The 22,147-nt window shown below is 41.8% G+C and overlaps 1 protein-coding gene across 2 annotated transcripts; it reads right to left on the minus strand.

Moving 5' to 3' along the window:
* Positions 1-2,862: 2,862 nt before the first annotated feature.
* Positions 2,863-20,226, minus strand: ITIH4 (inter-alpha-trypsin inhibitor heavy chain 4). Of its 2 annotated transcripts, XM_048316180.1 has the most exons (22): positions 20,144-20,226; positions 17,978-18,132; positions 17,480-17,584; positions 16,434-16,596; positions 16,235-16,345; positions 16,022-16,150; positions 15,033-15,149; positions 14,291-14,459; positions 13,216-13,332; positions 11,544-11,725; positions 10,967-11,149; positions 10,251-10,390; positions 9,480-9,634; positions 8,970-9,002; positions 8,313-8,345; positions 7,835-7,888; positions 7,474-7,512; positions 6,885-6,998; positions 6,072-6,246; positions 4,552-4,706; positions 3,690-3,789; positions 2,863-3,204 (listed from the first exon to the last, which is right to left on the minus strand). In XM_048316180.1, the coding sequence occupies exons 1-22, from the start codon at positions 20,216-20,218 to the stop codon at positions 3,129-3,131; spliced, it is 2,580 nt and encodes an 859-aa protein (XP_048172137.1). In that variant the 5' UTR covers positions 20,219-20,226; the 3' UTR covers positions 2,863-3,128. The 2 variants fall into 2 exon arrangements, with proteins under 2 accessions (XP_048172137.1, XP_048172138.1); XM_048316181.1 differs by lacking the exon at positions 7,835-7,888.
* Between the last annotated feature and the right edge of the window lie 1,921 nt (positions 20,227-22,147).

The following is a 22,147-nucleotide window of genomic DNA, read 5'->3' on the forward strand; positions in this document are numbered from 1 at the left end:
AGTAAAAGAAATTACTTCTAAAGCAAAAAACCCAACCAACAAAAACATGTTCTATCCTCCCCATATTTCTTATTTACTTCAAGACTTTTTTTAATCAAATCAGCCACAAAAAGGCAGTTATGGTCTCAAATGGCAAAGTAGAAATTTCCTCAACAGTAGTAGGACAAGGGAAGTAATTTTGTGGAAAACTAGAATGCACACACAGAGAAAAGGGGAACGTAGTGGGAGAAACAGATGGTATAAGATGTGATGGGTTAAATTAAAAGGACAAGGATAGAGGTGAAGAAAAATGCATCAGAATAATCAAAGAGGAAAAAAATTGAGGAAAAAAATACTTACTTTAAATTTATGGGAGATACAGGCCTTTTTGAGGAGCAAAATCCTTTACTGAAAGCAGCAGTTTTGTAGAAGAAAAAAAATAGGTGAGGGGAGAGGGTGTCACAGTGGCTGCAGATCTTTGCCTGCTAAATCCAGACAGAATTGGTGAATGAAAACAGTAATTTCTACAGAAGGTAGTAAGTGACTGAAAAATGGGGGAGGCAGGGAAAGCCACAGGAAGGAGTGAGAGAAGACCAGAACATTGAAACGAATAAGGTTAAGTTTACATGGTTCTAAATTTTTATTGTAAGAGAATTAATTAGATGGAATAGAATGAAATAAAGCAATGATCCATTTTGGATCCTAAAACAGGCGCTGTGGCACTGCCCGTCAGGGCTGGTCCTGTCCTCACTTGCTCCATTGACACAATAAAGCAGAGCAGTGGACCTTGACCTATGCTGGCTGGCAGAGTTTGGGAGCAAGGCAATCCTGGGCCAGACAGAACTTTCCTGTTTGATTTATGGGGATGAGGCAAATCTCTGGAGCTGGCAGAAGTCTTGTCTGTGACTGAATTGGGAGCCACGAGTTGCTCTCAGGGGCTCTGGTCTGCTTTTACATGGCTCGTGTTCAATAAGTGCTCCAAGATTCCTGCAAGGTAGGAGATAATAGCAAATATAGCTAAAGGTAACAGGGAGGGCAGAGAAAAACAGCAGACAGGTGCTCACAGGTAGATAAAACATTTACTCCTCCTGCTGATGGCTACAGTGCTGGTTAAAAGAGAAGTGTGGGGATATATCCTGTGAGATATGTGTAGACCTGTTACATATACACTGACACTATTTTGCATTGGAATTAGAAATTACAGAATGCCAAATATTCATTACTGCATCTGCCTTCAGCTTGGGAGCAAGGGAAAGGAACAGAGGAAATCAGAAACCCACCAGAACTCACTTTGTGGCGTGGAAAGCACCGGAGGGGAGTCACTAAACAACAAATTAAGACACAATTCAAGTGAAGAAGAGTGGCATGGCTCCTGCTTACAGAATGGAAAGCACACGTGCAGAGGGGAAGCAGCACTGTGTAGATTTTGGAGCTGCAGTAGCCAGGCACGCCAGCGACTTTGGGCTGCTGCAGAAAGCACAGAAATCTCTGTCAGCACAACTTATCTATTCAAAGTCAGATAAAATCTTTGAACAATGTGAAGAGTTTCTATTGTGCCTTAATAAATTCCCTGGTGCAGAGTTTCTTTGCAGCAAGGGAGAACTGCTTTAGCAGGGCAGCAGCTTCTTGGGGAACCTCAGGCACTGCAGTTTGAGCGCAGCTCTCAAGCATGGCTGTACCTGCCTGACCCTGACTTAAAGCAGAGGGTCCCAGGTGAAAGCTGCCCCAGCCATGAGCCACTGCTCCCTGACCAGCACTGCTTCTATCCCCGCAGCTGGCAGCAGGGCAGGAGGGGACACATAGACACCCTATAACTGAAAGCAGGGAATGTTTAATCTGCAGTAAGTCTGCTGATATAACCCAAGATCAACAGCTTGTGATTCAAATCCTGAGTTCCTCTATAATGGAAACAATCAGATTGGGAAGCCTGTTTTTGATGCAGTGAAGTGAGCAATCTGGTGCTTCCAGTTTCCAAATTCTACATTGTTTGTAATGTAATTTATCCAGCAAAATCAGCACCTTGAAAGTACCAGCAGTTCACACAAACATATCTTGGCATCATGTCTGCACATTTCTTTTAAAAAACAGGCTTCTAATTACACAGTTTGTTTTAGCTTGTTGACTTTGGCAAGAAACTGTTTCTCTTTGAGTACATTGCTTTAAAATAATAAGGTTTTTCCAGTTATATATTATTGGCAGGATAGAAAGCAATTTCTGTTAAACTGCCTACAATCCTGGCATATTTATGGGTTCAAAGATACAAAGGAACTGAAATTGTAAAACAAAATCTTTTGGAATTAAAACTGACAAAAAGCGGAAGACTGAAACTACAGCTTGGATTCCTTGGGCAGAGGCCTCTGTGTTTAGTCTGCAGTGTTACCTCCGAGCACAGCAGGTTGGGTTTGAGCTGTTAATTATTTGTAAAACATCTTCCAATGTTTGCAAAATGTATGAAATGGTGCCAAAAAAAGCTGCTAACTTTTGGGGTTGAAATGCTGTCTTTTGCAACCAGAGGTTTTGCAACCAGTCAATGGCTGTTCTGCAGATGTTTTCAAAAGGGAGCCTCAGAGACTTTTGCAACAACGAACCACACCACAGCTGGTGTGGGTTTGCATCACACACACAGCCCTGTTCACTGCTGCTTTCATGCTTTGAATGGTCTCAGAGAACAACCTCCAAGAGAACCGTGATACAGCAATGAAATAGAAAATGAGAGACGTGGTAAACTAATACTGTCTAAACTTCATGGCATTTTCACAAAATGTGTGGTTCAAGAACACCATCATATATAACTGGACAGAGTTTTAGAAATCTATTTTTTGGCTTGGATGATGCCACTACTAATTTTTATTTGGAAACCTAAGTCCATGTGTCCATATCAAATTGTGAGCTGATAATGTCAATTTTATTTAGTTCATTCATATGAATCTTCAACAACAAAACCACATTGCAGATTAGAAACCATTTTCAAATAGCAAACAAGCAAGCACAGTCGCATCTTGAAAGTATAATTATTTCAAGGTAAAATATTTGTGACATTTATGTATAGAGTGATAGTAAGGCTTTAACTGTGTGGTTTTCTTGATGAAAGTATCAAAAATACTTGGAACAGCTTCATTTGCATAGTTTTCTTCACAGAAATTTTTTTCCTAGGGAGTTAGATCTATTGACCAGCAGGAAACAGGATCACTGGCTGACTCAAGCCTGTAATCTTTCTTGTACAATCTGAAATGAAATCAAAACAAGAGAATTTGTGGTAACACAATCAAAGGGCAGGGCCAGAATTGCCCTGACGTGCAGATGGCACCAGGATTTGGAGGCCTGTGTGGGCAGAGGTGCACCTCAGCACTCTCAGGATCTGCATACTCATGCCATTTTTTCCACATCACAGACATGTGCTAAAAGCAATTGAAGGATAGAAAATTTTTCTCGTGGCAAATCCAACCGAGGAAACACCCTCCCTTGTCCAGGAAAACCATGCAAGCTGTAGCCCCAGGGTATAATTATTTCCCCCCAATGAAATAGGAGCCTTGAGCCCTGTAGCATCACTTAAACAACAAATTCAGCCTGTTAGGGAAAAGCTAAAGTGCAAGTTATTTGCACCAAAGAAGTGTGTTCTTACAAACACTCCCTCAGTTTAATTTCTTTTGATCTCTGGCATTTGCTGATAAAGTACATCTCAAAGCACACACATCCTCCATCTCTGTTACCTGGAAACTCTGTGCTCAGATCCAGACACTCTTAGGAGTCTTTCCACAGCTCTCTGATTGCTGGAGTTATCCCCAAATTGTGCTTTTGAATAAAATTGACCTAAGCAACAGACACACAAATTAATTAGAAATACAAACCAGCTGAGTGTTACTGTTTATTTACCACAAATGGCAGCTCTAACACCAGGAGAGCAGCTCTTTATCTCAGAAAACAAACCAAAGAGCACGTTTGGATGCTCCATTATTAAGTTTAGAAAATTCCTGTTTCAGCTGCGATCTCCTGTAATCCTTAACACCCTCCATGGCAAGGTTCAGCCTTGCTCTGATGAGTTTTCACAATTATTTCTTTCTTGTGGATTTTGGAATATGCAGCCTCTCCATTTGCAAAGTTTCCAAAACAACTTCAACTTAGGTCCCACCAGGATTTTTGGAGCCAAGACATTCAGGAGCAGCTGGCTTTCATTTTCTAACCATGATTGTTTACAATTTTATGTCCATTATTTATAGTCTATTTTTTGACATCAAATGAATTTGCTGCAGCAATCATGTCATTCCACAGCACTGTTGGGGTTAAGCCCAACTATTATTTGTGTCTTACTTTTACATCTTCTAAACCCATAATGGGCTACTTAGGGTTGTGCCACTGGTGAGTGGAAAAGCATTGTGTTATGTGTGTTATGTTTCCAGGGTGAGACCTCCTCTCTTCAGAATTGTTGGGGAGTAGAAGTTAAATGTCCAAAAAGACTTAATTAAATGCAAAGTTTCTCAAGAACTCCCTGAAACAAACCCCCAACTACACTCTCTTTCCAGGAGCTGAGTTACAAGACTGTTATTTGCTGTACACATCCATAATGATACACACCCAGAACTCCACTGACTTTGTCTGAAAAACGGTCAGTGTTCAAGAAATAGAGCCCAAGGAAATCATCTGGAAACCTGACCAAGGAAATTTTCACTGTGACCGTATCAGGCAGTGATACTGTAACGCTCCTTTCCTCTTCAACCGACACGCTCAGTCTAGGAAGTAAATTATGAAATTATTTCCAAGAAGAACGTGAAGAAAGAATATGTATTTAACTGACATTAATTAATCAAAATAATTTCATTTTTGCCTTTTATCTCTTTGCAATTGCATTTTTCCTGTAGTTATTTTTAAGCTAGAAAATACTCAGTAGAATATCTTTTCTCTCTGTGCTGCACTACAGGTCTTGCAAATATACCAGGGGAGAATTCTTTGCTGATGAATACACCTTATTATCCATAATGACAAGAAATGCTTGGATGGGAAAAAAAAATTTTTTCTCACCATTTTAATGAGGAAAAAGGTAGACTAAGAAAATAATTCAATCTGTTTCATGAACAAGTCAAATACTTTTTTCTTGGATATTTTACAAGTTTTTTCAGACCTTGCCTTTCTTCTGAGCCATTAATGTTATTGTTGTCTCAGGTGGGCTTGCAGAACGTGAATGTCACTGTCATTTTACTCCTGCAGACAGGTTTGACAAAGCCACCCCGAGTGCTGGTGCAAGGGCTCAGGTGCTGGATTGAAGCAGGAGGATCATTCTGCTTGGCAAATTATACTGGGACATAAATACAGCAAGTTCTTGGCTCTGTTTGGATTACAAGAATAATTGAATGCAGTTGTTGTAGGACTCGTTATTGTCTAGAACTGCGTGTGGGGAAGCAGCGATGTGTGTCCTGTCTGCCCCAGGCCAGCACTGGATCCTTGTGGAGACTTATTGCAGCAAAATAAAAAGGCTGGGGGAGCCAGCTACACTCAGATCTTCCTTGTGCTAGTGAAGGATCCTGCCCTAATTACTCTAACAAATAAAGTCTGCTTTTAAAGTATCCCTTCTCCTACAGGAGGCATTTAGTTACAGGCAGCTATTCCAACACTTTATGCCTGCCCATAAAAAATGTCAGCTGCCCAGATGGGAGTTATTGCTAAAACTGAGGAGAAAGAAAACCCCAGCCTGTGTGGAGCCAAGTGCTGTATAAAAGGGACAGTAAATGTCAAAGCCATCACTTGGCAGCGCTCGCTTTGTCCTGGAGGAACACAAAGTGGCTGCTGGTGGCACCAGGGCTGCTCTGCATGGCTGTGGGTCCTTTCCTTTGGAACATAAATACATGAACAGCAGGCTGGTGGTGCAGTTGTTCTGGTTCTCTTTACACAGGCATGGAGAATTAAAATCAAACCTACTTCATTCTCTGTATTTGAAATGGGGGATTATGAAGATACCCTGCTGCTACTCACACTGATATACTTGCTGGATAAGGACATTTGGAAGCACTTACTTCAGGAAAATGGGGAAGCAGAGGCCTGAATGAACAAAGATCTGACACATCTTCAAGTTTAGGAAAGGACAGGGAGGTGTTTCTTACCCCTGGATGGTGGAGGAGGCTGACTTCATCCACGACAGCCAGTTGTTCTTGTTATTGTGGCTTATAAGGATCGCATGAGTGTAGACATGGATTTGCACGGGGGGATTCACATAGTTAATATCAAACTGCACAAAGTGATTTACTCCATTTCCAAGTTTCCCCGTCACAGTAAGCCCTTTAATACAAATTTGTCAGGTGATTCTTCTCTTAAGGTACAAGTGATCTTAATAAACCTGCTTCAGTTTTGTTACTGAAACAACTTCAGGGTCTCATATCTAGTTTTGTGGGGCACAGTACCCTGGATTTCAGCTCCCCATGCCCCAGGACTGTGGTGGGGTCACTAGAGCCTGTTTAACCCCATGCTTCCACCTCCTGCATAGAGGTGTCTCTGTTCCATAATCAGAGCAGGTACCTGGGGCTCGGGCCATGGCTCCTTGAGTACAGGAGTACAGAAAAGCTGCTGTACATCCAGAGCATGCACCTTTCTGTTGGTACACAGGGACCATGAGGTTTAAGGTCTCTGCATCCTCCAAAGCCCCAAGGGCTGGGTAGGAGAAAACCCTAAGGACCAAGGATGTGACACCAGGAGGGAAAGGTGACCCTCAGCCAGACCTGTGAGAAGTGCCCCCAGCTGTTGCACCATTAATATTGTCTAACAGAAAGGCAGAATTTACCACACCCTTTCTGGTCAGTGCAAGGCAGCAGGTATGAGATGGCTGTTCATGAGAGGGGGTTATTCCCAAAGACACAGACTGCACTCACAGACCCAGTGACTCTCCTTGTCTTGGTGTTGGGGTAACATGGCTCACTCACCTTGCTCTGGATCTGACAGCAGGTGGACAGAGCTTTGTGTTGTTTTATCAATATTTAAGCAGATTCTTTCATTTTGTCTGGGTAATTGCAAGAGAAGTTGTGGATGTTCGTCGACTGAAAAGACAGAAGAAATATATCAGCAACAAAAAAAATCTAGGCTGTGCCCTGGCTAGGCACAGCAAAAATGATTTATAGATTTATACCTAAAACATCAGTTATAGCTTGTATAGGATAGAACAATTAAAAACAAAGTAATAATTGTTGAAAAGGACACCCAGATACAGCACCTCGATATGAATGAAACCAACAGATTTTTAAATATAGTTTACTAAGGACAATGAGCCCTTAAAAAAGCTTAGGCTGTTGAAGACCTGTTGTACTGCATTTCTTACATCCTCAAGTCAGAGAAGTTTTCTCATGGAACATGGGGATAATTTTTACTTAAATGGAAAGAACTAGCCAAGATTTGCAAGAAGAGGTAAAATATTTTCACAGAGTTGATGCAGTCAGAGAAAACATTGTTGCATGAAAAAGTGTACATTGCAGTTACATTAATAATTGAAATGGGACTAGGATGTGTATCACTTACCAAGAGGTTGTGGTCTTATGATGCCTCTGAACCTGGAGACTGAAATAGATAAAATTAGTAAGAAGAGTTTAATGAAACATTTTTCCCTAAGTCAGCTGATTAACCAGGACAAATGCTAGACAGAAGCCTTTTTAACAGAGCTCTTCACTGACTCCCATGAAGAGCTTTGCTTAAGACAAGATGTCCCAATGGGAAAAAAGCACAACGTGCAGTGCCTGTTTCTCTCAGGATGGACCATGCCACAAGGCCATGCTCAGCTGGAGCTGTGGGAGGGTTTAGAGCTGTGTTTACAAGGGTCACTGTGCAGTGTTGAATGCAGCACACCCAGCCCAGCTCCTCTCACCCCACTGTGCACAGTTACCTGTTGAAGACATCTTCTTGTTGCTGCCAGTTTTGAGCTCAGAGCGCCTTCGACCTGAAGAAAGGGGTTTTCCCAATGTTTTGTTGCTTTGGGTTTATGTCTTGCACCTCCCTCCCCACCCTTTGAAACAGGGAATCTGTCCTGCTTGTTGCCCACTGCATTTTCTGGATACCCCAGGACTGGTGAACTATTTTGTTTTTACATCCATTTCTTTCAGCTTACTAATACATACTTTTCCAGATCTTTCACATTTATTTTTAGGAGGTATAATATGGTTTTATTTCTGAAAAGGGATCAAGATTGTTTTCAAAAGTTTATAGTCCATTAGAAAATATCTGTGGACAGAAATACATATAACAAAAACTAAATTGTGTATCAAGTGGGCATCTCCAATCCAAATGCATTTATTAAAATCAATGAACATATGAAATTAACTTCATAGATTTATTCTGAATAGAAACAGAGGAGGAGTACTTACCAGCAGGGGACCCATTCATCATTCTATAAGCACCTGGAGAAAGAAAAGAGAGTATCTGTGTTTTACTCACAATTGCATCACATACCTTACAGGAGTGTTTCTGGTCAGGGAGTTTTCTGCCATTAAACTCCCCAGCACCACTTTGAAAGAGGCAATGTCCAAAAACAGGGCAGCATTGTGATTCCCTCAATATATTTCTGTGACATAACTAGAGCAAAACCCAAGGTTCTTCATCTATAAAATTATTATTAAATAAATGCTGTTTCCAGAGAGGAAAAAAAATACTGAAATCATCCTCAGAAGACATTCTTGAGCTGAATTTTTTGAAAGATGCTACACATGTGGTAGAAAGAAGCAGAAAGCATCATTAACACCATTGGCTTGAAGAACTACTTTTCCTCGAGAGCATAGATAATTTTGACCTTTGAGACTTCTGAATGGAAGATTTTCTCCCTTTGACCCTGTTACCCACCCAAAACCCACACAGACTATGGTAGGCATTGCTTATAATTTACTTCACACATTTTTTCAAATCTCAGAGACTTCCCTCTATAGAACAGCCACCATGAACTCTTTTGTTTGTTTGGTTGGTTAGTTAGTTTGTTTTTTTATTAGAGACTATGAAAATATGCCACTGGAAAAGAAGAAAACATTTACCTCCTGCTGGAAAACTGCTGGGCTTCTCATTATCTGTCAAGAGGAAGAGGGGCAGATTAGTATCATACAGTCAACACTGAATTACTTTACCCATGTAAACAAGCAAACTGGTGCAAGGGCTTCAGGTGTTTTGTGTTAAAGGATGGGTATATCCTTTTATCCACGTGCAAAACTCTGACTGAGGCCATGCCTTCCCCCCTGCATTCATTTTGCCACTTAAATGCTACAGAGAAAAGTGTGGGACCCTTTTGCATTGTCAGGAATGTAATAGTAACAATTATTAGACTACTTTTAGTTAATATTTAAACAAATTATTTTCCATTTCAATAGTAGTGCCTGTTTCATCACTTCACCTTTCAAAAAAATCCTGCATATTTTATTTTGAAAGGAAGCCAATCCCTGAACTCCTGCCTCCCATTTGCCTCATTACGTCACTATCAAATGAACCTAAGTGGAAGTCAACAACAATTAATCAGGAAGAGCAGAGTGTTTCAGGGGGGCTGTTTTTACCAGCCTCGGTGGGTTTGTTTGCCAACTCCTTCTGCTGCTGATCAGAGGGTTTGGTGACCACCATGGAAGTGAGGGGTGTGACAAAGCTGTACCGCAGGGACAGATCCAAAGCTTGGTCCTCCAGGGCCTTCTGGTCCTCTTCTTCCACTGAAATACTAAAGTCTGTGTTAATGATGAAGAAATAACGTGTAGAGACTATGAACAAGCCATCTTCAGATGCCTTTGTATATTAGCTGTATCTTCACAGATATTTTTTAGTATTGAAGGGTCAGTAGTCTTAAGGGGATAACTCACATGTTCATGTGGCTGAAATTATGGAAATGCTTAATTCTTTGCAAGACTGGAGCCTATGTATGGTTTAAATACATAAAAATAATAGCTACATGATCTATGAATTATCTTATGGACATATATATTGTTCTATTCCCTAGCTATTGCCGTTTCCTTATCGACAGGCAGTATTTCTGGGTGTGCAAGAACAGCTCAACACAATCCATACAACTGAAATCTATTTCATAGTAATGCCATGAAGAATGTTTTACATTACGTTTTCCTATTCCTGAAATGGAATGTTGCAGTGCTATCATAACCTGAAAGGCACTTCATGTTCATCATATAGTAATATAGTATTCTCCCAGTATCTTATGTTTTTGATACTGTCTGGAGAAATATTTCTGTTTCTTTGTGTTTTCTGACCATATAATTTGTGAATAAGGAATTTGTGTTTTGAGAAGTTAGACGTTTGTTATGTGAGGCATTAAAATAGCTTACGCTTTTTCCAGAAGCTGCTGAATGGTTAAGTAAGCCCACAGTCTCTCTATGAAATTTCCAAAGACGTATTTTTGATTTTGGAATACTTGCTCCTTCTCTTTGACATTTGCTTCTTCCTTAAGAGTCAAGTCACTTGTATGCTGAAGTGGGAGAAAACTGACCATCAAAAAACAGTTCCAGACTTTGTTTACAGTCACATTATTAGACTCAAGAGAACATCTTTCAGTACCAATTGTCCTTCAATTTTGTTCTTTCCCATTAGAGAATGCAACTCCAAGAAATCTAAGAAGCATGTATTTTAAATATATATTTCTGGACTTGAAACAATGATGAAAAAAGGAGGTAATTAAATTGTTCTATTTCAACATTTTTGAGATGAATAATTGAGATTTCCTACTTCATTGTAACAATACAAACCTAAAAGTGCTTAAAAGGACAAAATATTATGGGTTTTGTAGAATTAAAATTGCTGTTTGCTTATTTGTGGATATTCTTCAAGGTTTTTCTTCTGTATTCAAATTCAAGAGAGGGTAATTTTAGCAAATTATTTGAGAGTTCAAACAATGGGAAAACAGCTGCATGCCCAAATGAGGGCATTCCAGTGAGCTGTTCTGATGAACCTATACTAAACACAAAACACTTCTTGAAGCCTCCTATTGTACCACGAAAGACAGAAGGGAGAGATGTTTTTCACAATTAGTAAACTAAACACTTACTGACTGAGCTTTAATTTCTACTGGCAAAAGATCCAGCTCATTGCTAATTTTTCCAGACACTATAATTTCAGATCCTTCAAAAAACAGCTTGAAATCGTTCTTGGTTAACCCTTGAATGGAATTTTCTGGATACTGCATTTCAATTTGCATTAATATTGGGGTAGCCACTTCTTGATAAAAGCCCTAAAGAGAAGCAGTGAGACAGAGAACACACACAAATGACAGCAAAATTGTGCAAAGCAAAATGTGGAATGTCTAAAACCCCCTTAAAAAGCTTCTTTAGTAGTGCAAGTCTACTGCAAACTTAGAAATTGTCCACTTCCCCTGGACAATTTCTCTTTCTACAGTACAGAAAATTCCCAGTTTGTCTGAAAGTGGCTGATTTGAGGACTTTGAATCATGGATACATGGAGGGTACAAACCCTCAGATACCCCAAAATTGCCTTCCTCCCGCCCATAAATTAACAGGTAAACTCAAACCCAACATTGCATCTCAGAAAATCTGTGATTTTGCTGCTAGGACTGTATCAGCTGTAGCTGATAGATGTTTTTTTCTGGCACATTCCTTCCTCCTGACCTGGAGCTGCAGGGCTGCATCAGCATTTTCATAGATACGCCGTGCTATTCCCCCATTGCTCAGGGCCATTTTCTCCAGGAATTTATAACTGACATCAAACCCAAAGCCAAGGCAGAAAAGAGCATATTTCCCGTTGATTGCTTTCTGAATGTTTTCTTGAATTACTTCCACATTTCTCTCACCTGTAAATGAAACAAAAACATGCTGTTGTGGGTTTGGGTCTTTTCAAGTGCAAAAAGACCACAGCAGGTTAGTGGAAAATCCTGCCTGAAGTTTTTAAAAATAATTCAGAATAAAATACTAAAAAGATATGGGATAGAATGCTGGTAATTGAATTGGAGATAAAAGCATCACTCTGCATATGGAGTGCCAAAACATGATTCTCCCCCTAATGACTTTTACTACATTCTAGTGATGTTGTCATGGCTAAATGCAAAATATTTTAGAGGATTACAGGGCCAGAAGAGGTTTTTAGTACAGAAGGGACACACACTACAAGCTAACAACACGAGGGATGGATACACTTCATCAAGCATTCAAAAGACAAGTAGCATCCATAAAAATTATGTGTGTCAATTCAGAGAAGAATGGATTGGTTAATGGTGCAATTCCAACAAACTGCCAATGAACTCAGCCATGCTGCTCTCCCTGCTCCTTTGTGTGACAGAGGGAAAAGATTTTCACACCATCATCTTATCCCATTTGAAGAGCTGCTGATGGCTATGTATGAATGAAGAGCTTCTCCATCAGCATTTCCAGGCAGAAACTGTCACTGCCTGTAGCAATATCATGGGAGCAGCTCAGATGTTTCCCTCTCAGCTGCTTTGCTAAGGAAGACAGTGTATGCAATAATGCCTGACACTCCACCCTGGCCTGATTTCTAACTGCTGGATGTGGGGAGCACTGGAGACTCACTGTGGCTGTGCCGGGGAGGCAGCACTGTGAGATGAATTTTATTTAAAAACCCAAACAAAATCAACAAACCCCAGAGCAGAATGGTTCACAATCTAAAAAGCAGACTGATCTTATTTAGAGGGCTTACAGAAGAATTAATATTGCTGGCCTTGGAGGATGCTGGTGCCACACAAAACTAAGACAAACCTCTGTTCAGGACAAGAAGTTTGTGCTATTGCACTGGGAGTTGTTGCTTATTTCACCTGATATTTCAATCTCAATCCTTTGGTTTGTGCTGTCACAGCTGATCACTAATTAAGACATGGAAAAGAATACAGACCAAGAAGCACATTGAAAATATCCCAAGTTTGAGGTACAGAGGGTGAAGAAGCACAAGCAGTATCTCTCAAATAGGACTGTACACAGTTATCTGCAAAAGGTCCATGTTTTGTCTCTAGGTATTTTACTTTTCTAATTCAGCTGTGCCTGGAGTATCTCCAGTTCCCTCGAGTTTATAAGCTGGGAAGCCAACGGTATGCAGCAAAACAATTCCCAGCTGAAGGATGCGCAGTCACAGGCAGGCAGGCTCTGCCATCGCTCCCTACAGCCCTCACTCAGCAGAGCCCTCTCATAATCCCCCTCCCCAGATCCAGCTGTAGCTCAGCCTGCGTATTCCAAAGCTCTTCTGAAACACAGGCGAGGTCTATCAATATTGGGAAGCAAGTGTAAAAGATAAAAATCCCCAGGGGAGGGCGGACCGAGCGTAGCATTCACTCACCAGAAGTGGGCTGGCCATCTGTCAGCAAAACAATCATGGAGACGCTGCGCTCCGGCAGCCCCTCGGCTTTCTCCAGCACGCCCACGGCAGCCAGCAGGGCACCACTGATGTCTGTGCCTGGAATGAGAGAGCAGGCATCGCTCACCTAAACAGGATAATCATCTGCAGAGATTGCTGCCCTTCATCTGCAGAGGCCCTGCAGACTTGTTTAAAGTTTCCTGCAGGAAGTAATCCTTCCGAGAGAGGAGGATTTAGGGACTTAGCCTACTTGACTTAATTACAGGGTATTATATTGCAATGGCAGTGCTGGAGTATTCTTTTGGGAGCATTTTCCACACATATGTCATGGGAAATACAAACATGTCTAGAGCCATTAAAAAGTGCTTAAATAAACACGCTGTCATCTGTTAACCTATATTTAAGAAAAGCTTCCCTGCCTTATCTAAGAAGTCAGAGAAAAGAGCTGAGCATGGGTGGGTTTATTGGTGTTAGTGCCTGGGGTAAGGAAACTTCTGTTACTACTCAGAATGTAACATTAAAGGGAGACAGAGCTCTTGAGATGTGCTGAGAACTAAACAACACCAAGCACATTGAAATGCCACATGTCTATTTTGCCTGTTTTATTTCCATGGCATGGCTTACAAGGGAGTATAACTTTGGATGTGTTTTTTGTTCCTTTTTTCAAGGGGACACTTGATATAAAAAGAAAAATAAGCAAATTGCTGTCAAATGTTGAGTGAATTGCCATTTTTCTGTAGAAAAAAAATGTGCTATCAAGGAATCTTCCAATTATCTCTGTCATAAAAATTGGAAACAAAACTTTGTGGCATGTATGGTTCATATATGATGTAAGCATCTCTTATGTATATTATATATCTATATCTAGCTCATAATGTAGTCACCAGTCTCTCCACTCACAAGCTTTCTTTCCCACTCATCACTTCTAAGTCTTAAAAATTGACTTGCTTTGTAAGCACTGATGGTAGCTCTGGGGTGCTATATAACTAATAAAAATAATTGTTTTCTAAGCAATTCATTTCACTGAGTGCATATTTGTGGCTACAAGCACGTGTACCTCCCCTGGCAGTGAGAGTCTGCACCAGTGCTGCAGCACTGGCCACGTTCTCCTCAGTGGCTGGCAGCAAAGAGCTCTTCCACTCCATCACTTTGTTGTTGAAGGTGATAAAGTTGAAATGATCTTCTGGACGGAGGTCCTGCAAAATCTTCAACAGGGCATCCATTGTCTGTTCCAAGGAGCAAACAATCGCTTTGGTTATTCCAACTTCTTTGCCAGAACTGGGATTGAAATTGCAGCGTAATGAGGGAGTTCTCTACAGCTCTGTTCCAGATGCAGCCCAATGCCTTTATTAAACCCTAAGGGTATGTTTTAGGTTGAGACCATCAGAAGTAGCTGATTTGCTTAACTTACAGACATGAAAAACCAACCTATGAGGGCTGTAGGGGGCTTGTCTGCTCTCAAGCAGAGCTACATACACAGTCATCAATAAACATAAAACAGATAACAGACAAATTAACTCTTTAAGCTTCATTAAAGAAAAAAATAAACACAAAAAGTTCTGCAAAGATACAGAAAGCACTCTCTGCCTCAATGCTTAGTACCCATGAAAATAGCTGTGTCAGACAAATGTTACTCTTTAATAACTTCAATCTCCGCATATGTATTTTCAAGCATTTCTGTAAGTATGAACGTTTTGCTGTGTGCAAAACCAGTGTGTGTTTCCAATGAGAAATTCCCAGTTGCTTCCTCAGAAGGCTGGGGTGTGTGTGCCTGCTGCTAACAGAGGTCATGAAGTTACCTGGTCAATTTTTCTGCCTGCCATGGAGCCACTTCGGTCTATAACAAAGATGATGTTTTTGGGAAACACTGGCATTTCTTGGGGTGCAAAGTAGTGGACAAAATACCCATTGACAATCTGAAATACAGAATGTGAAAACACCTATAAAAGTACATCTAAAGAAATAAAGAATAAATCTTAACATTCTGGCACAGCAAGTGGTGGGGAGCATGCTCAGCATTCTGCTCTTCTTGATAAGCCGAAATCAAAGAATTTAAATTAAAGAAAGTAAAATGTATTTCCTAGCTGGAAGCAAGACTGTCTGTAGAGAGAAAATTACAAGAGAGCAGCATGCATACATACATATATATTAGACACCTCAGTGCCATATGTATGATGTATGCATATTATCACAGTATATCACATTACCTCTTTATCATGACCTATTAGCACACCTCTGCTGAGTGACTGTGGCTGCCACCTTTTAGCACACCCGTGTATACTTCATTAGTGAAATGATATGGAAAATACTGTATTTTATTCCCTAGAATGTGCATTGGTTCATAAATATTTGTTAAGTTCCTGCTGTATTTAATTGTGCCTCAGTTATCACAAAAACCAAAAAGAGACCAAGCATCATTTTAAGTTATATAAATCACATTCCTCTAAACTTCATTTACAAGAAGGCACAAATACACTTCAGAGGAGCCAAAATAATAATTAAAACAGAGTGTAAAGAGACATCTATGAAATACCAATATAGATTTGGTGTTAGAATAAAATTTGAAAGATTAATTGTTTTTCCTGAGTGATCCATTTTTGCAATATACCTGGTGTCTCTGGGGATTTACCGAATATCAGCCTCAGTTCCTGCTGACCCAGGATTAATGGAAAGAGCTTTTCCTGTCATTCTTGGTGTTTCAAAGCAAATGTTGCTGTTTTGCTGATTGCACTTCACATTCAGACTTACCTGTGGTCTGAAAGCATTTTCGTTTCTATTTCTTTTTTACCTGTATATCACCTGCAGTGGCTTCTCTCTTTACATCATAACGCACAACAAAATCACCATTGAGGAGTGTTTCATCGAGTTCAGAATTTTTCTTTTGTTGATCTACAGTTGGCTTAAATAAAATATGAGCCTGCAAAGAAACAAGAAAAAAAGATTTAAAGCAAGATAACCTAGAGCTGCCACTGGCAGTAACCTCTGGCAGCTGCTGCTTTACCTTGGTTTCGTTCTGCACTTTGGTGAGTGCCTCGGTTAACTCATTTGTCATGAATGTGCTGTCTGTCTCCAAGAAGCGGATGCCCTGGGGCTCGAAGATGTGCACATCAATCTGACAGCAGAGAAAAAGTCAGCATCAGCTTCTCAGAGGGAACATGGCTGTACCCAAAAACCACGGCACTGCTCCCTGCCCAGCTCACCTGGAAGTGCTTAACCAGCTGCTTGGGCCGGACCTTAATGAGCAGCTCGTACTTCCCCAGCTGCCTCTTCAGCAGCTCCTCATAGGTCAGCTCAAAAGTGACTTTGCTGGCGGCCGCAATGCTGACAGACACATGGAACTGCTCCAGCTTTCTGTCTGTAATTCTGGGGGGCAAGAACAGGGATTTAACTCCTGCAGGGAAGGCTTCCTTGTGGTGGCCAGAGTTTGTGAAGTGTGCAAAATAAAGGCCAAGGGGCCACATGGGATAAATAAAAAAAAAAAGAGTAGCAGTAAATATTGTTCATTCATCACAGAGAAGATTTTTTACATTGCAGGTGCTATTACGTACATCACATGTATTTATTAGTGTGCCATGGGTTCAAGCTGAGAAATGGAGCAGAAACCCCTGCATGCCTCAGACTAAACACCTGTGAAGCACAGATTAAATATACCCTGAAACTGTGATCTCTGCTCAAGTGCCGTGGTGTTCTGTGCTTGTGAGGAAGCAGACTCAGCACTGAGCATCATCCCATAGTGGCAAGGTGCTCTCACATGACAGGGAGCCAGGCTGGATGGAGCTCTGAGCAACCTGAAATGTGTCCCTGCCCACGGCAGGGGGGTTGGAACTAGATGATCTTTAAGGACTCTTGATCCTGAGATTAGCTCAATTGGTCAGAGCATGGTGCTAATAACACCATGGTTGTGGGTTCAATCCCTCTATGGACCATTCACCAAAGAGTTGGACTTGATGATCCTTGTAGAACCCTTCGGAGAACATTCTGTGATTCAGTGATTTTATGACAGCAAGTCCCAGGGTAATGCTGAACAGGGACGCTTCCCACTGGAGCCCATTGCAGGACCACATATAAATCGTATATACGTGAAAAAAAATATATACACTCAACTGTCCCTCCCACCAAGAACCCAAGACTGATTTTCACATTTGTCCCCACCAAGATGTAGCTGTCTCCAGGGTTTAACCTGCCCCAGCCAAACAGGAAGCCAAGCAGGGGTGTTGGAGCAGCCTTACTCAGAATGGCAACGTACTTGATGAGACCGGCGCTCTGCCCTTGCGAGACTGCCGTGTCATACTCATTTTGAGCAGCAGCTTTCTCCTTTATTATTCCTGGGTATACTTCACCATCGATGGACCTGTTTGGTTTCCATAAAAATTAATTAATATTAGAAGGAATGCACTGGGGAAAGAAACTCAAGTTTTTTTGTGGCTCTCTGGGCAAGGGACATGGTTTGGCTCCCAAATCCCTCCCCACCCAGGAGGATGCCAGCAGCCACCACCACCACACCTTGTCCTTGCAGAGTCTTGAGGAGGCTGGAGCAGGAGAAATAACACCACTGAGCACATCTGTCACCCACCCTGTGCAGCAGGCAGCCTGGCCCTGGGCACCTCTTTTTTATTTGGCTGCCTACTACTTTGCCCCACAGAGCATTTTTGCAGAGGACCCTCTTTGTGCACTTTGCCCACCAGCTCCTGAGCAGAAAGATGAACCCCCCCTTCTTCACACCACAGGTAAGGACTGATCCTACATGGAGAAGTTGGTGATAAAGGCTGTCTTGGGTAACTCCACTTCAAAGGTGGCCTCTCGGGACTCATTGGCTTGGTTGACAATCCTGCTGGTGATGACAGTGTGAGCAAATCGTGATGTGACCTTGCAGTCCACGTGGAGGCTGTAGATTTCAGGCTGGAAAAAGATAAACAGACTGAAACAGAAACACTCAAGTTTTGATCCCAAGTAGTCCTGACCTGCATGATGCTATTGGAAAAGTCGGATGAAGGAATGAACTATTAGCCTGGCTGGAACTGGGGAGGGGATTGTTCTGGACCAGTCTGCTTATTCCCTTCTCTGCCGGCACAACCCCTGCCCCATGCAAAACCTGCAGCTTCATCTGCATTTTGCTGTTCCACAGAAGCTTCTGTTGAACCTTTTTCTCTCCTTGGGGTACAGTGAAGCAGCTGCTGCATCACCCCAGTGCATTGCCCAAGATTTACCTCAGGAAGATCAGATGCCTCTTTAAGCCCGACCCAGGGAAGGGCCCTGTTTTTTGTGTGACTGTTTATTTGCTGTCCCAGCTGCTGACTTTGCTGCCTGTTTTTCACTTTGGTACCTTGAGTCCCACAGGATGTTTAGCAGATTTGAAATCCAGCATGGGCCTCCCAACCCCTCACTTGGTTGCACAAGCGGAGATGCCTTTTGAGCACTCATGTTTCTCCTGGTCTGGTTCTTCCAGGGCCCCTGATGCCCAAAGGAGGAGGGCACCATTCTGGAGCTGCCCAAGAACACCCCAGAGCATGGCTGGACTGAGAACTGCCTGGAGCACCTGCCTACATGAACACCTCCTTTTGCATTTGGGATGTCTCTCTAAAGATCCTAACCATGTTTCAGCAGTGGTACTAGGAAAGGTTGATCTGGGCATCACCAGACACACAACAGTCCAACAGCTGATTAAAGTAAAAAAGCTCAGCAACAGAGCATATCACTGCACTACTGTTTTTACTTTTTCACCCTCCAAGTCTCTTGAATTGCTAATTGATCTTTAGCTATTTTGATAATTAATCTCCTGTACTTTGCTTGCTAATTAATAGCATCCAGTGGCCTCTTCTCAGTTAGGACACTGGCTGAAATTCAAAAGTTTGCTGACCTGCCATACTCAAACCTGCCCATGGCACATTCAGAGTGAGGTTTTGTCATAAGGAGCACCAAGCCCCAGGCTGTGGCTCAGTGGGGCAGTGTAGGCAGGTGATGGTCATTGGTGCCCCCTGAGGATCCTTCCAACACAGGAGGAGCTTGTCCTGTGCAAAATTTACCCACTGCAAAATCTACTCCGCTGCCAAGTGCCCAAGGGATGCTGCAGGGAGGAGGACCTGCATCTCCTGCACTCGCCCAGCCCCAGCAGCATTTTAGGCTGTGGCCAGCACAAACCAGGGGTCAATGGGATGCAGCATGGGGAGAAGCATTGCTGTGCCCCTGGTGAAAGAAGCAGAGAGGACCAGTCCCAGGCATGTACCCAAAAGCAAAGGCACTGTGGGCCCATACACCCCCATCCATGGCTTCCTGCAGAGGTCTCGGCTGCCCCTGCAGCAGCCACGAGGCCTCGCCCTGCCTCCCAACACCCACCTGCATTTCAGTTCCACTTCACACCTTTCTGAATAGGCACGATGGTCAGAGAAACCTCCCGACTTAAAGCTTCCTCTTCTTCTCTAATATTGGTGTTTTTACAATGCCACCTGTCACACGTACCCCGTGATGGTACAGAACACAGTTTGCTCCTCCAGACAGTGCAAGTAACTTTCTACTTCACTCTTTTCCATTCCATATATATTAGTAAACACTTGTCAGAAACCTCCTGGCACTGCATTGTGCTTGTTTGGTCCTGTGTCAAGATCCAAACCTCATCCGGTGGCCAAGGCAGAGCTACTGATCTCTCAAATTTGGTATCTTACATCCCTGAGGAAGAGCATGATCAGACACATCTGCAAATGCGTCCTCCTACATTTGTACTGTAACAGCCCAAACAAACAACCAAAAAGACCTTAAAATAACCCAAAGCTCTAAAATCTTAACACAACCCACCCAAGGCTCCCCAGGTGGTGGTTACCAGAGGAGTTACCTGCATTACCTGGCCAGTTACCGTGATACCACCACATCACCAAATGAGCAAACGAGATATTGATAATAAAAATAGAGCAAATACCTTCTGATCAATAGTTTCTGCTAATACTAAGAGTGAGGAAAAGACCGTCCATGCAAGCAATGCTCTCTGCTCCATTTTGGAAAAAACAAATTTTCAAATGAAATCTCTATTTATCTGAATCAGTTAATGAGTAACTTGTACTTGGGGATATCACGTAGACTTTGAAGAGACCCAGAAATTTAATATTTACCTGTTAAACATAGGTAAAACTTGGACTTGGCTAATGCTTATTTTTCCAACAGATCTTTGCTGTTAAACATTAGAATTTTAATGTTTCATAACACATAAAATTAAGAAATCCCTATGTTGTTTTTTTTAAAAATTAGATTTCACTGTGTCATGTGAAATCTCTCAGGGAAATTATTTGGTCTGTGCAACAAGCTGCAGGAATCTCTATCATATTCCACAGTAATAATTTGAAAGGGCACATCCAGGACAAGCAACATTCACATGAGATACTACAGCTGGTGGATTTCTCAACCTTTGTGCCTCCCTGCACAACTGGCCCATGGGAAGTAAAGAGCAGCACTTATGAAACACCTCCTTTGGTGAGGTGACAAGCCATAATCCTTGGTGGGTAATGCCATTCATTGTCATAAATTAACACAAAGACCCTGTGCAAATACAAGCATCTGTGTTTGCTTCATGACTATTTTACAAAGTGCCCATGTGGAGAGCAAGTGGCCTCAGAGTTGCAAGGAGACACTAAAGCAGAGCTCAATAATTTATTACTCACCAGACATCTACAAGTTCACTACAAAGAATGTGCTAAGCACAGCCTGGTCTTACAAGGCTTGTGCTTTAAGTAACTCTTTTAAAAAATAAACTTCATTCCTCCCTGGCAGACTGTTTATACCACTTGCAAATACCACATCCTTTATAGCAGGACATGTAAATATATATATTTTTAAAGACAAAAAATTAAACTGCTATAAATTCGATTAACTTGTACAACTCGTGTAATGCTTTAATCCCTTAAAATACACAAGATTAGACACTTAGTGGCCTAAGAGCTGTAAGAGCCAAAGCTTTAGCTTTAATTAAGTGGATCTGTCATCAGTTTTCTAATGCCTACACGTAAAATCACATGGATGTTAAAGAGCTGCTTTCACTGCACAGATTTAGGCTGCATTGTCAGCTCTGCCCCTCACATTTTTTAGATGAGGTCCACATTAAAAGACAGGGAAACTAAAAAAGATCCCCAGTCCTTATCATCGCGCTTGGAAGCAGCACAAGTAATTGAACTTGACAACATCCTGGAAATAGAGCTGTTTGCCAAATCCCACGTTTCTGGCAGATACTTTACTTGGCTTCCCTGTAGAATCTGTGTGGGACACAGAGGTTTCTGTGCTTTGCTAAATCAGCACCAACATATCCAAAGCAGGGTCTGAAATACAGCACCCCGTCCTTTCTACGCAACCTGCAAACCTGCAGGTCAGGCCCTTGTATTGCACAAAAAAAGCAACAACAACATTTTGCCCCACTTGTCCCTCTCCACCATTTTTATGACTATTGAACAACCTCCTGCCAACTTCTCATCGCAGGTTAATTAAGGAGGGTTTGTCAAACCCAATGCAAAGGCAGCTCCAACATTATCAGTGCAGGAATTTTTTCCACCATGATTTTTTTCATGCTCTGGAAGGATCTTTCTTGGGAAAATGCTCTGCCAACATACCTGTGAGGAGTCTGTGCTCCATGGAGAAATTGTGCCCACTAAAGCGAGAAGGCAGGGTCTGGACTGCAAATAATAATCTTTTAAAGTGAAAAAAGCAGGGCAAGGCAATGCACCAGCAATATCTATAAGGAAGCTGTTGCCTTAGAGCCAAAGGATTTGTTGCTGCCTTATGTGAACTCCTCCCCAGAGCCTCTCTGGGATCTGTGTGGACACTGTTGCATTTTATCTTTCAAGTGTTTGGGACACAAAAGCCAAATATTATACATTTCATGATAAACAGAGAACTTTGGCATCACTTTTATCTCTTAATCAGGTCTAACCTGTGTAAA

This window comes from Corvus hawaiiensis, chromosome 11 (assembly GCF_020740725.1).
Source record: "Corvus hawaiiensis isolate bCorHaw1 chromosome 11, bCorHaw1.pri.cur, whole genome shotgun sequence".
Taxonomy (NCBI): domain Eukaryota; kingdom Metazoa; phylum Chordata; class Aves; order Passeriformes; family Corvidae; genus Corvus; species Corvus hawaiiensis.